The sequence below is a fragment of the Malania oleifera genome, chromosome 2 (genome assembly GCF_029873635.1).
Source record: "Malania oleifera isolate guangnan ecotype guangnan chromosome 2, ASM2987363v1, whole genome shotgun sequence".
In the NCBI taxonomy this organism is placed as follows: domain Eukaryota; kingdom Viridiplantae; phylum Streptophyta; class Magnoliopsida; order Santalales; family Ximeniaceae; genus Malania; species Malania oleifera.
Genome location: NC_080418.1, coordinates 59804897 through 59819970, shown reverse-complemented (window position 1 = coordinate 59819970; position 15074 = coordinate 59804897). Strand labels below are relative to the sequence as shown.

At 36.9% G+C, this 15074-nt stretch overlaps 1 protein-coding gene across 10 annotated transcripts in view; it reads right to left on the bottom strand.

The window, feature by feature from the left end:
- Nucleotides 1-14184, bottom strand: part of LOC131149681 (uncharacterized) — a 31746-nt gene extending 17562 nt beyond the window's left edge. For 3 of the 10 annotated variants that reach the window (XM_058100343.1, XM_058100345.1, XM_058100348.1), the window contains exons 1-2: nucleotides 13915-14130; nucleotides 7797-7992 (exon numbers count right to left, since the gene is read on the bottom strand). In XM_058100343.1, coding sequence (XP_057956326.1) covers nucleotides 7797-7889 — 93 coding nt within the window. In that variant the 5' untranslated portion in view covers nucleotides 7890-7992; nucleotides 13915-14130. Of the gene's footprint in view, nucleotides 1-7796; nucleotides 7993-13914 lie in introns of all 10 variants that reach the window. The other 7 variants (XM_058100340.1, XM_058100342.1, XM_058100344.1 and 4 more) reach the window with 7 other exon arrangements.
- Nucleotides 14185-15074: the final 890 nt, after the last annotated feature.

Genomic DNA, 15074 nt, shown 5'->3' with positions numbered 1-15074 from the left:
GCTAAGCACCTCCATAACCAAAATAAACAAGAAAGGCAACAAGTTATCTCCTTGACTCAAGGCTCTTGAGGAGTGAAAGAAATCAGAGCAGCAACCATTAATGAGCATAGAGAAGCTAGGGGTTTTGATGCATTTAGCAATCCAACTACAGCAGAGCTCCCCTTCCTAAGAGATAAGAAGGAAGTTCAGTTGACATGATCAAATGCTTTCTCCATCTAGTTTCCACACTATTCCCCTTTTTCCCTCCTTCAAATAGGCATCCACCACCTCATTAGCAATAAGGGCAGCATCCATATCCTGTCTTCCAGCTACAAAAGAATATTGATACTGACCAAAAACTTCCAATATTGTTTTTTTAAACCTCTCGGCTAGGACTTTGGCAAAGATTTCATAAATGCTTCCCACCAAGCTAATAGGATGGAAATCATTGATCTTTAACAGCCTCAACTTTCTTTGTGACAAGAGTGACAAAGGTGGAATTGATGCAACAGAAAAATTTTCCTGGTCTATGAAACTTCTCAAACATGTTTAACAATGCTAGAAGGCTCCAATTATCCTAAAAGAATGCCAAGGAGAAACCATCTAGTCCAGGTGCTTTAAAAGAAATCCAAGGAGAAACCATCCGGTCCAAGTGCTTTATCCCCACTACAATTTTTAATAGCTTGGAGGATTTATGTTTCTCAAAGGGTCTCTCAAGACACCCCACAATGATTGAACTAAGAGATTCGAAATTGATGCATCCACCATAGGTCTCTAAGATTCACGTTCAATGTAAAGGTCTCTATCCTAAACCCATAACCTGAATAAAGGACCACCAGGTTTTCACTTACTCCCCAAAAACATCCTGCTTTAACCACATATTCTCGAAGCGAAAGGGGGTTCACCTCCATTTAACTCCCCCTACGTCAAGGGTGATGGGGAAGTGATCTAAGATGGGCCTAGGAAGCAAACTCTAAATCACAGGAGGAAAGTGAAGCTCCAACTCAACAGAAACTAGGAACCTATCAATCTTGGAAAAAAAAAAAGGCGAATCCCTGGAGTTGGACCAAGTGAAATTACCACCAATGAGAGGGAGAACAATAAGAGCATTCACATAGATTAAGTCAAGGAATTTTCCCATCCTACTGGTCTCAAGGCTGCTCCCACTTCTTTCATGTGGATAAACAATCATATTGGAATCACCTCCGATGATCCAAGAAGCATCCCATCTATTCCTAATCTCAAAAAGCTCATTCGAAAAAATACCTAGAAGGTCCTTCACCTAAGCCCTAAACCCATGTGGAAATCGACTGAAAGTTATCATTCATGCTTTTGAACAAACAAGAGACTAAGGAGTTGATGGAGTGGTCCAACATTCCCACAACATTAGGCTTCCACAAGACAAGAATACCCCTGAGCTACCTACTACTCTAAGGCATATCCAATCACAGGTCATTGATCAAGAGTTGCTCTCTTGTCTCCACCTTAGTTTCTCGCAAGCACGCCACATTGCTCCTCCAAAATTTAAGAAAGGATTTAATTACGTTCCTCTTAGAATTGTCATTAAGTCCCCTCACATTCCAGGAAAAGATTTTCCTTAACATGATTTAACACAAAGGCTCTAGCTACAACATGCCTCTGCCATTTCTAAACATCCTCTTGTTTTAATATAGTTCAATATGCATTCAAAGCACTTTAATTCCTTATTGGTATCCAACTTTCTGATACTGCCCAATGGTTTTTTATGATCCCATCTCCACTCTTCTCTTTCTTCCAATATCCACAAACAATTGTAAGGCTTTGTCCACAAACCCCTCAAAGGACATGCCTACGATTTTTCTTATCGATTTTGACTTCTGAATAACCCTAACAAATACCTAATTCTTGAAGTGGATGTTATTTGAGTCCGAGTCATTCGAAGTATCAAAATTGGTTCTATCAATCAAATCCTCAAAGTTGGGATCACACAAAGTTGGAATAAGGGCTAGTCTTCCATCAATAGTTTGAGATATAGAGGATTCCTGTTCTAGAATAGCCTTCTCTTGAGTTTCAGCTACTTGTGAGAGGAGATCCAAAAGGGGGACAGCCTACCCAAAGTGGACTAACTATTTGGCAGCTTCAGAAGAACCGTCACGAAGCCTACAAGGAAAGAAGGAGTCGGATGTGGACTTCCAAGTCTTCAAGTAGTCAAAAGAGATTGCAAGGCCAAAAAAATCCCCGAATTTGTAGCTCCAAGGCCCAAGTTAAGGCTCACTCTGACAACCTAAAACATTTGGGCCTACCATTATCCTGCTTAGGGAAATCAAAAAAGCCATCTATAACACTGCTTTTCTCCCCCACAACACTTGTGAAGGATCACATGAGATTACTCATCTTCCCCACCACCTGTGAGTTAGGAGTCAACCCACCACTTAGCAATAGTCTCAAAGGATTTTCACAATAGGGGCAAGGGCACAAGGGAATTGATCTATTAAGGTGAGGGTTCAAATCCACTAGGGAGATCGTAGGCTTCTTCTCCACCTTTTGAACAATCGTAGAAGTTGAACCTTTTTTTTTTGGAGGAAAAAGACAAAGGCTTAGCTCGGCTGTTGAGGAGGAGATCCCCATCCAACCCTTGGATTCATACCCCTCTATAAATGCAAGGGTTCTCCAACCACCATTGTTGGTCTCCATAAAGGCAAGGTAGTTCCCAAATTTATTCGAGTTCAGCTGCAAAGTGAGTGATGTATCCTTGCTCCTAGTTTGACGAAACCAAGAAGTTGCTTAGGGTATGGCTTTTTTCAAAGCCTGGAATTCCTACCAAGATTCAAATAACCATTTGAATTCTTCCATCTCTAGAAAAATGGATATCCTTCTTCCCCTATGATATTCCATGATCCTAAGGAAATCAATACTTCCCCCTTCAATAACTAGGTCGAAGGACACCCTTTCGATGACCACCACACACTTCCTATCCCTTGGCATCTCGACAAGACAATCAACGAACAAACACAGCCAAGTCTCCAAGAGCGAGAAAGGTCCACGAAAGGAGAAGGCATTTTCCAACAAACAAGTAGAGGCCAACTTCATGCTGGAGAAGCTTGCGATCACCACAAAACAAAGCTTGCAGACCATATCTTAACGCAGAGGGCTGCTACAAAGAGGAAGCAAGCGAGCACCAGAAGAACAAATGGAAGCTTGCGAACCAATGACGGCAGGTAGCTACGTTTAGGAGAAAGCTAGCGAGCACCAAGAATTAAAGAGAAACAGTCGGCGAGGATGGTTCAATGAGTGACAAATGACAACGAAAGTAAAGCTGCAGAGAAGAGAAGAAAGTGGTTCAGTGAGGAGAAAGAAAGGGAAGGAATGAAGGAATTCAAAACTAGGGCTTACAGCAAGAGGAAAAGAATAGGGCTACTCGAGCGAAAGGGAAGGCAAGATCAAAAGGGGTCTCCTGACTAGGTCAAAAAGCAAGAAGAGAATCTCCATTGTTGTTGAAGAATGGAGATGACAAAGGATAGCAAGGAGGGTTTTCAAAAGGTAGCAGCACCGTTGAGTAGCATCGCATCTCTTGGTGCCAAAAGAGAGGTTTTAATTATCAAATGACATAGCCTGTTATAAAGTTTGTTTCTATATATATATAAGAACCTTTATCAAACAGCAAGAAGAAAGTATATAATGAAGAGAACAAGACATCCTCGTATCAAAGGGGAAAGAAAACAATAAAAAACAATTAGCTCAATTGGTTATAAACTTATTAGAAATCCTAATTTATCACCAAAAAAGATTTGCGAGTTTTTATTAGAATCTGTTTAATGGGGAAGAGGAGATGAGACTCATGATTAAAAGGTTCGATTGGGTCCTATTTCTACATAAAAACATAGTGGATCAAGAGTCCTTTCAAGCTTCATAGAGAAGGAGATCAACATGGACAAAGATGGGGCCTATGGGCCAATGAATTCACAATGGATTTCTTTCAAGAGTGTGGGATTGTGTGAAAGATGATCTTCTTGGAGTGGGTGATGAATTTTTTGGTAATGGAGTGGTAGGAAAAAGTATTAATTCAACTTTCATTACCCAGGTCCCCAAGAAGATCACAAACACACTGCTAGCGTTAAGGATTTTAGGCCTCTTAGTTTGGTAACGAGCGTATAAGAACTTTGAAGCCTTTCTAAGGGTTTGACAAGAGCCTTGATGGAACAGTGTGTCTTTATCCACATATGCAACCTTGGTGGAAAATGAGGTTGTAAAGGATGTTGTTCAAAGAAGAAGAAAAAAAAAAAAAGCGATGCTTTGAAATTGGACTTTGAAAAGGCATACAATTAGTTTAGCTGGGCTTTTTGGATGACATATTAGTGGAAGGATTTTGGGGTCAGATTGGAAAATGCATTCAAAGGTGTCTCACATGCTTTGTGGTTTTTTCATTCAGTGCATAGTGAGGTTAGGTCAAGGCTTAAAGCTTCTAAGGGTGTTAGTCAAGGGGATCCTTATCATGGTGGATGTGTTGAGTAGCTTAATTAAGAGAGGAGTTGCTCAAAGTTTGGTTGAAGAGATTAAAGTAGAACATGAGGACTTGTCAATTTCACATTTATAGTTTGCAATCAAACCATTATTTTCTTTCAAATGACATGAGTAGTTTCTATAATATGCTAGTAGTTTCTCTAAAATGCTAACCATTCTACAAATTGTTAAGGAAGCTTCCGGCTAAAGAGTCAATTTTATCAAAAGTGGTATTGTGGGAATATGTATTGAATTGAGTGTCCTTTCCTCAGCTAGGAAAGGCGAGTGTAGCATATTGAGTTGGCCTATTACTTATTTAGGAGTTGTTTGATATCATTTCTGTTTTCCATTACTATAAAGAAACAAGTTATGCAATAGGATTGTTCTTGTAACACTAGAAAGTTGTTTAAAATTATAATAGCTAAATAAATTAATTATAATTAATTCCTATATTATTAATAATATTTGTCTAATTTGTGCACTTTTACATTTTCATTTTTTTAATCATATTTTTAATTGTTGTTAGGTTCAAGGATAAAAATGAATATTAATTGGTTTTAGTTTTGGAAATATTAACCAAATGGGTTTCTAGTTTTCAATTTTTAGTTTGTTTTCTCTCGTTTTCAATTTCATTCCTAGTTCTCCTTTCCATAACTTTTGGCAGTGATAACAAAGAGCCCCTTAGGTGTTCTCTCAAGTTGTAACCCTTCTGCATCCCCTTCTAGGGACCCAGTTTTTGAGAGAATCTCCGGGGAGTCTGGATAGGTGAACAGGTTCTTTCTTCCCTTTAAAGGAGCACATTACCCTTACTCAGGCTTCTCTTGCTTTTAATCCATTGTATTATTCGTTTATATGTGAAGGTGGCATGTAGTCTTTTTGAAATTGATAAGATTTTTTTTTTATGACAAAAGAAGATATATTAGATGAAAATAAAAGGTGTAACATGCAGTGACAAAAAGTCCACCAAGTAAATAAATAAATAAATAAAAAAAATTAAACTAAACCCTTCCCATCATAGTTTACCGAGCTCTTCAAGTTTGCTAATTCCTTTTGTCCCTTCATCTTTCAACTTTTATTGCGCCATCCATACGCACTTCGTTTCCTCCAATGTCACTCAACTTTAAATCCATTTGATCCATAAGAGATTATTTGTGGTCAAGTATCATTGATAGCAGTAGAGGTCATTTGGTAGTGTGGGATAGAGTGAGTTGGTCTAAGAGGGAAGGGGGGCTTTAGTCTTGGTAACTTGACATCCAAAAACATTTCATGGGCAAGGAAATGGTAATCACGTTTCCATCCAAATCTGTCTTCAGCATACAGTAATTCACATTAATTTTGGACTTCAACAAAATGTGTGGGATGCTAAAGTTGGAGTCAATACTACTTAATCCTATGGAAATTTGTGCAGATTGACCATCTTTTTGGTCCCAATGTGATGTAGGACAAGAAGCAAGACATAGGAAAGATCCTTGTTGGAAAATAGTTGCAGCAAATTTTCACTCAAGCGCCGTCTTTCAAAGAGTCCAAGTTTGCTTCTAACTTCTAATCCTCCAACATTTCAAAATTCGAGGCAGAATTTTTTCTAGCTAGGGAAGATTGATGTAGGACAAGAATCAAAACCTTGGGAAAATCCTTGGAGAATAACTAAGAAAAATTGGGTCAAGGGATTGTTGGGTCCAGTTAGTAGTTAATTGTGAGTTTAGTTTACTTAGGATAGGATTATGTGTATTTGGGGGTGCATTGTAATTTTTCAGTATTTTAATGGTATGTTTGTAGTTTTATGTAATTTTTGGAATATGTGTAATTTTATGTGTTAAAAGGCTTTCTTATAAATACTGTGTGAAAGCCATGTTGTAGTTAGTTGATGAATTTGGATGTGAAAGAGAACATATGATTCCCCCCTGTATCTCCTCTCTTCCCTCTTCCTTCTTTTTCTTCTTCTTCCCCTCTCCTCTCCTACATTCTTTCATGGCTGCAGATCCTTGATGCTGTCCCACATCATAGTGTCTGTTATAAGACTGGTAATTGGGAGGGAATTTGTCTTTGGGAAGATATTTGGATTAGGAAGACCCTTTTTTATAATCGAATCTAAGATTTCCATTTCTTGAAAGAGGGTGGCCGATCTTGGGATTTTCACTTTATGAGAACAATTAATGAGAGGGAGACCAATGATCTTCTCCTTTTGTTGAATGTGCTTGATTCATTTCATATTCATTTCAGGAGGGATAGAAGATTTTGGTTGCTTCTCTAGGGATTTCTCTTGCAAATCTTTCTTCTCTCTTATTTGATTCATGGTCCTCATGCTATATTTCTTTTGGCCCTCCTTATTTTATCTAGAAGGCTAAAGTTCCCTCAAAGATCAAAGTTTTTACCCGGATGTGACCCTTAATAAAATATAAAAATCAATATTAGTGATTTGTTTCCGAAGCAGCCAAGAGGAGAACATATAAGGCCTTGTCATGTTCATTGCTTGTGAATGAATTGTGCTCATTTTTTTACACTGCCTGTTTGTTGGACTTTTGGAACAGATTGTTTAGTGTTATTGAAGAGCATTGGGTTAATATCTTCCTTGAATGCTTTCTGCATCGTTGCTTTTAGAGGATTTAGTAGGGGAATAGTGACGAAAGCTCTAAGGCATTGTGCAGTTCTTGCTATTATCTGGTTTGCAGCAGAGTGGTTTTCCTTGCATCATCATTGCGTACTGCTCATGGACTTCAGAATTGTTGCTTTAGCAGAAAGATTGTGCTGCTTTAAGATATTAGACTTCTGTAATATTTTTACTTCTTTGTTTTTGTTGTAATATTATTTTTCAAAAGAAATGGACCATGATCGCATAAATTGGCGGAAAAGGATTCATATAGCCGGCCCCACCTAGTGGGACTTAAGGCATGGTTTTGTTGTTGTTGTTTCTGTTGTACTCTTGGAGAACTCCTTGTCCTCTTATCTTGTTTTCCATTTCTTCGGTTGTATTTTTCTTCTCTCTCCTTAACAATATTCTTTATTCATCAAAATAAAATAAAACAAAATATAAGCAGCTCAGTAGAAGAGAACCCTCATCTGCAAAGAATCAGTCACATAACAAGAAAATAACGAGGTCTGTGTGTGTGTGTGTGTGTGTGTGTGTGTTTGTGAGAGAGAGAGAGAAGATGGAAAAATATATCCTACGAACATATCATGATCATTCAAAACAGCAGATGGAAGAAGAGTAATATTCATTAGATTTTCAGATCAACAATATGTAGATGCTTCCATATTCCAAGAGTGAAAGGGTTCAAGTTATTAAAAAGCTGGAGAGTGGGATAGGCTCAGATTTAAATTAGTTAAAACAGAAGGCCTACCTGATACATAGTTTCCTCCACCTCCAAACACATGGCTTCAAACTTCTGGTATAAATTCCCAACCCAGTTTATTCCTTTGAAATCCATTATCATAAATAATCTTGCTGAACCAGGACCTAGATTTCAACAAATTTTTGTAATTAAAATAACGTTATAATTTTGTCACTTCCTAGTGCAATATGGTTCTATTCTTCATCTGCAGAAATCCATAAGAAAATTTTGTCAAGGCAAGCATGAAATCAAATTTTCCCAATCCAGTGAAATTAAAATCTTATAAATGTTAAATGTGCCTTGAAAGTAAAACATAAAATGATTCTATCAAGAAATGCACCATCAACAAGTTAATTTTGTTTACATGCCAAACCTTTAAATCTTTAAACAACTCCAAAGCCAGCTATAGAAAGAAGTAAAATTTGAAGAGATTCTATCAAGAAATGCACCATCAACAATTTACCTTTCTCTACATGCTGAGCGCTTAAATTTTTTAACAATTCTGAAGCCAGCTATAGAAAGACGTAGCAATCATATCCTAACCCACACATTAACTTAGTCTACAAGACAAAGATTAGAAAATCTCTAAAGCCGATTCTAGAATAATGTCACATTGGCAGAACACACACCATAGTATGCAGCCCAAGAACAAAAGCTCATAAATGATGAAGAAGCAACAGCCGGTCTTCAGAATTTCCAAATTGAATAAACGCAGGGACTTTGCTACTTAAAATAAAATCCTCATGCATCAGAATGCTTAATAAGGCAACACCCAGCTTCAAATTAAAACCAACCATTGATCAATTTGAAATTTATCTTCACAGCGCCCAAAGTCAAACGCAGCAGGCAAAGAACAAAACTACAGATTTGATGGAAAATGAATGGCTAATCATAAAGCCTCACTGTTAAGCAGGCCTCACAAACTGCTATCTTGCAACAACTTGTCCTATTCAGCTATTCCAACAAGTCATTCTAATTAATATCTATGGGGGAGAAATCAAAGTTGTTTGAGATTAAAATCATACTATTGGTATTGGATATCAAAATTTCCCAACAATGTTTACATAGCCTGTTTGGCCAAAGTATCATTTCGTTTAAACAATCCCAAAACAGACACAGAAATTCTCCACTAAATCTAAAAACTAGATGTCACCAAGTTGGGTGAGACCTTTTCTGGTGGGGCATGTATTCCATTATGAAAAATAAACACAATCACTAGATTAAAAGCTTGTCCATTTGGGCTTTATTAAAAGGAGCCTTCAAAATTAGTTGCACCTAGGTTTTAGTACAGCATTACTCTGTGTGAGCAGATGCCTGTGTAACGCACTTGTGTAAAAAGAAATCAGCATGATACAACTTACAATTTGGATTGCCTATGTGACGGTTAGAGGGATGTGTTCATTGAAAAGACTTGGACCTACCCTGAGGCCTTACATATCATTAAAAAAGATATCATAATTTTGATTTTATTTCTTATGTCTTATGATTTGGCTACGGCAGTATTTCTACACGGAAAATTAGCAAAATTTTTCTTTTGAATTCTAGGAAATTAAAACTTGGAAACTAATTAGTTATATATAGTGGGTTGTAATCTTTTGAAGGAAAAGTTGAATAATATGAATTAGGTTTGAGTTTTAGAGTTCAGATTGGTAAGGGCTCATTTAGCACATTCATTTGCATAGAAAAGCAATTTCCAAGAGTATTAGCTCATTCAATGGGTTGCAAATTGACATCTTTATCCACACTCTTATTTGAGTCTTCCATGCCAGCAAGCTTCTAAGTGGACCAAATCTAAGCATATAAATGAGCCCAAATGAGTCTATAAATGGAGTATTCATGAGAGTCTTGGAAACTGACAGCTACCAAAGCTTCTGTCAAGTGGTCAACCCACTTGTCTCCACTAAACCCCCACACCCCGGGCCAGCACAATTTGTGAATCCCTCCTGGTTGTTATAGCTGACCAACCATCTATGACCCAATTATCATGCTATGAGCACCATAACTAATGAAGCCTCAACGGCATAAATTACAGCTCCACAAGCCATTAGATATGTGTATCCACCATCATAAAATTGAAGCTCTTCCATCTACCATCTGAACCACAAGCTTCCAAGTTCCCCTTCATTGTACACAAGCATGTCTTTATCGCCCTCTTGCTTAGGCCCAACAAATCTCAACCCAATGCCCAATATTTCAGCCCCATAACCCAATCCAGTCCCTATTTAACGGATCCATGTCTTTAAATTAGCACCAATTCCACCTCTAATCCCAAACTGCAGGCTTGTCCTTAAAGCCCAAGCCTAGTACCATATGATCTAAACCAGTTATATTGCAAACCTAAGCCCAAAACTATGACCCACCTTTATTAGCCACCAAACTAACCATAAGCCAGTCCCTAATTCGAATGTTAACTATGGCCCCTGCTATGAGATGTGATCAAGTTGAAACATTGGTAGGATCACGCCCATCGCCTCGTACACCAAACTCATGCGACAACTCAGCAAAACAACCAGAACAATGCAACCCCTTAAAAGGGTGTTACAGATATCGAAAAGGAGATCTAGGACCTTGGCAATCAATCCTCCACAATGAACATTCCCTCGCACCATCACTCTCTCACCAAAAAAAAAAAGTTTGACCTCGAATGTTGTTCAAAAGATCAACTAAAAGAACAGGAATGAGTCCAAGTTGACCACACACCTTCATACAATTTGGGGTAAAATGGAAATCCCAACTCATTATAATTCAAACCAAGTTTGACATATAAATAGCATTCGCACAACATCTTAGACTATGTGATACTCAAACAACTAATGCCTCCCCATCATTATGTCAACAACAAGAGAATTGCAAACCTAACATTGTAACTTGAAGAAAATTCACCCAAGAGGATAAACTATCTGCAGACCATGTAAAGACCACAAAGCGAACATTACTATCAAATTAATCCCTACTTTGATAGTTTGATGTCAATAGCTATGCTTGCTAGTATTTGGGCTTTTTTCTTATGCCTGACAACTCCCACATGCCTAAAAAGCTCAATCAGTCTAAGAAATGATCACAAGCCATGCTTTTCTCGTGCTTTGGTGAAGAATAGCATATCCGTGCACTTAGACCTACTCAGTCAAAACACCCTTATTACTAGTAGGGTCCAAAGGTTCATAAACATAATCGATCTCCTTCGGCTACATCTTCTCTTCCACCATACGTAAGTACTTCCCTTTTACGGTTGGTGGGCTTTCACAGGCTTTGGGGACTCTCAATCAACATGTCTAGTGTTGAGTTGACCCATATCACATATTAGCATCCTCCTATTACCTAATGACTTGCTGCTTAGTTGCATTAAATTGGCATCAGGCAAGGAGTCAGTGAAGTACTTATATGTATGTCTCAACATCCTTGTCATAATGAGACTGGTCCAAGTCCAATACATCAGACATAAAGTGACTCAAGCATCAATTACAGGTTAAGCATAGGTTTAATAGTATCATGCAAAATGAGGTTACTTATCAAGAGTCTTAAGTAAAAGTGCAACATAGTTATGAACACCAGCAACTAGAAGTCTTGGACCCAATGCACATAAGGTATCAAAACCCATATCCTATTCGATATGAACTGCAATATTTTTTTTTTTTTTAAAAAATGAAGATAAATACAAATGCACCGAAGTCAAGGAAATTTTTCTAGAATGCTCGAGACAACTAAAGAATAGGAACAATAGTACATAGAGATGCACTCAAACTATAATACCATAGGTCAGGTATTGCATAACTTGTGTGGTCGAGAATTAATGAAAGTAAATGTACAAGTCCGAAAAAATTTTAATCAACTTTTATTCTTTTGAAGAAGAAGATAAATTTCAACTATGAGGAGAAATAGAATAATGAAAAACTCCCTTGTTTAAATGTGCAAGACATCTCAAAGGGTAGCATATTTCATATGAGTAAAGTTAAAAGTAAAAGGCAACAACCTCACAGACTTCTTCCTAATATTTATGAATTTTATTAAATCTCATATTAACGACAATAATATTGAGCTAATTTTTAAAAAAAAATTCTAATAAATAATATCGTCTATAAATAAAATGACAAACAGCTAAGGGTATCAAACATTAAATATCCTTCGAAAATTTTTCCCTTTTCCTTAGGATAATCTAATGAAATTTTATTGGAAAAGAAGTTAAGGGCACAAATAGGAGGAGGAGATACAAAGGATCAATGATAACACAAAATTGGTGAACACAAAATCAATGAAGGAAAACAGCCACCCAGCAAATAGTATTATGACAAGAAAAACTATGACTCCAAGAAACCCTTAATAAATTAGAATCTAAGAAGTGGAAAAAAAACATAACACCCTAAATCATAGGGACAGAAGAATTCCTAATCTACACCTGCAAACAAATGATAAAGCACAGAGCTCTACTCCAATAGAATTTCCTTCAAAATCCAGCTCATAAAATGCAGAAAATGAAATTGCAGTCATGACGGGTTTTGACTTCAATAAATGTCAATAAATCTCTCCTTCCTTATTTGACTCTTGAAATAACAATGTAGCATCCGTCAATAAAAAAAAAATGTTAAAAATAATTTCTTTGACCATTTAATAAACTGAATCCACAAGAAGTATTCAATGCCAAACCAGTGCAACATGCACCTTTTGGAAACTATCATTCAACATTTCCCATTGCACTGCCCAAAATACCATTGCTTCATCGCTCTCATGTTAACAGTTTTATTGCCTCAGTTAAAAGTACAAAGATGAAGCCCACATAATTATTGAACCAAAAATAGATCCAGATGGTTCTAACAGTCAACCTTTCACTAATAAGGCTGCAAAGTCTAGGATAAAGCAAATGGAAAATCTAGAAGATTGACTTATTGCAAGAAAGTCGTTTGGAAATAGTCATGGAAAAGTCAATGGTTTAAATTAACTAGTCCTAGAAAGGATATTTTCCAGCTTCTAATGCAAGTGAATGATTGCTATGCCTCATATACATTTGAGGCTAGCAAACAGTTGAATACTTAAATGCATTTTGAAACTTGAAAGAGCTACCCAGACTTTGAAAGTTAATTTCTCGCACCATTATGCAAAAGATAACAAATGCCAACACATCAATATATCATGAAAATTGAGAAAAAGAATTTTCCTACCCGTTCCTTTTTTCTTTTCTTTTTTTTTTTTTTTTGCTGCTAGAAAATCAATAGTTTCTATATATTTAAAAAAAAAAATCAACGAAATGCTCCATTGGTTTTTATTGACCCCATCTGTGAAGGCTTTTGTGTAAAGTGCACCTGACTGAAGTTTAGTGAGACAAACAACAAATCCGCCAACATATATTAACTTCTTGCAGAGCTGGCTTGCATAAAAAATCAGAACAAGAGCTTTGAAGAATAGTTTGGTACCAGATTGGCCAATGTGGGTATATATTATATGAGACCTCCCTTCAAGAGCTAGGCCCTTTTGGAGTGTGAGCATGGGGTGGGGCTCTATTATCCCAGCTACCCTGATTCTGCCCGTGCCATCCCCCCACCAATATGTCTAAATGATAAGTGCCTAGTACCTCTGATATGATCCTGATTTTCATACAGATTTAAGTTGAAGATGCCTAATTTTCAGGCAACAAACAATCCAAGCAGAAACTATAACAAACCCATAATTCATAAAAGGGCTATTTCCCAGCTCAGCTTAAAACCAAAAACTTCTACCAAAGTTTCTTTTCTTCCTCTATTTTATCAGCAACTCAATAGAAGTTAAAATAAAATAAACCGAGTCGACTCCCTCCACACCATATTCTAGAATAACTATAATTTTAAAAGTAAACATAATCCCACGCAGCTTTTTCGACCATGCATTAGGTGCCCAAAACATATTAAGAACTCTCTCGCAAACTTCATGAAATACACGAGCGTCCGTGCGTGTATACACACGCAAACTAAAATTAAGCAAACGGCACACGATCATACAATAAAAAACCCCTGATGATCATTAAAAATATGACGAGTAGAAGATGCTGCCTCAATTAACCAGACTGAACATGATCAAACAACAAAAGCCTTTAATAATCAATTGAAAATTCAATGGAAAACTCAACGATTACTGTAAAAACTGAAGCTGAAACACTTACAGCTTCTGAAATTTAGATACCCGAAGAGGAAACCTCGAGAAATCACAGATTATAAACAAACCCCGAAAATTTCAGCTTTGATAAAAATCCAGAAGGAGGAAAGAAAGAGGGGCGGAGAAAGGAAGGGAGAGACTAGGGAGGGAGAGCAATTGCGAGAGTAGAACAGAAAACTTATAGGCAGAGACAGTCCGTCCACACAAGGCTCGTTTGGTCCTCCCTCCCCATTCCGAAACCATAAAATAAAAATTAAATTATTGAGTGAGGAAAATTAGGAAATCTGTTTTTATTATTATTTTTTATTTGTTAACTGAGGAGAGAGAGAGAGAGAGAGAGAGATTACATGTGGCAGTCCTCAAAATTTTTATTTTTATTTTGATTTTTATGTTTAATTACTTGACTAAAATTTTCTAATTTGTCATAATCTTTATGTGAACTTGTGTTAGGTTTTAAAATTGCTCTAGGTGGGTGGGTTCATGTCCTAATAAAACATTAAAATAAAATATTACCAATGCGTTAAGTTTGAAGTAATATAAAATCACAAAAACAAATAATTAAGTACAAATAGAATGGAAAATTGTAATTGTAATCATGGTTTTAAAGACTATGAGACTTTACAGCAGTTAGGGAGATATTAGCTAGATATACGAGGATGAGATGAAGGAAAGGGCTGGCTGGGTTTCCAAATAGGTAAATAATCAAAAAGTAAAGCCACCTTACCAATAAAATGATGTAATATTTTTCTTATTTTGTGGAAAAGGATATACAGTAATTTATTTTAAAGTTACTTTGTGCCCTCAGGGAACACAAATCTTACGTTTCGGCAATCTTACAGTTTGTTTGGTTAGAAGGAATTAGGGTTGGAATGGTATCATAATTCCATCACTGATTCCTTTCCTTCCTTCGGTTGTTCAGTAGATGTTTAGACAATGAATATTCCTCTGATTTGACCATATCTCCAGGCAAATGAGCATTCTATCCCTAACTTGCTTTTCGTTAAAGACAAAGAAGCCTTTAGTTCCCAAGCATGTAAAGCAGCAGTGCAGGCAGCTGATTCAGCTCCGAAAAAACTAAGCCCCACACTGCGGATGGTTTTTTAATAGCTGCAGACCCTCAACTTGAGGAAGATTATTGTTTGGTAAATCAAAGCAGCAAAGAGAACG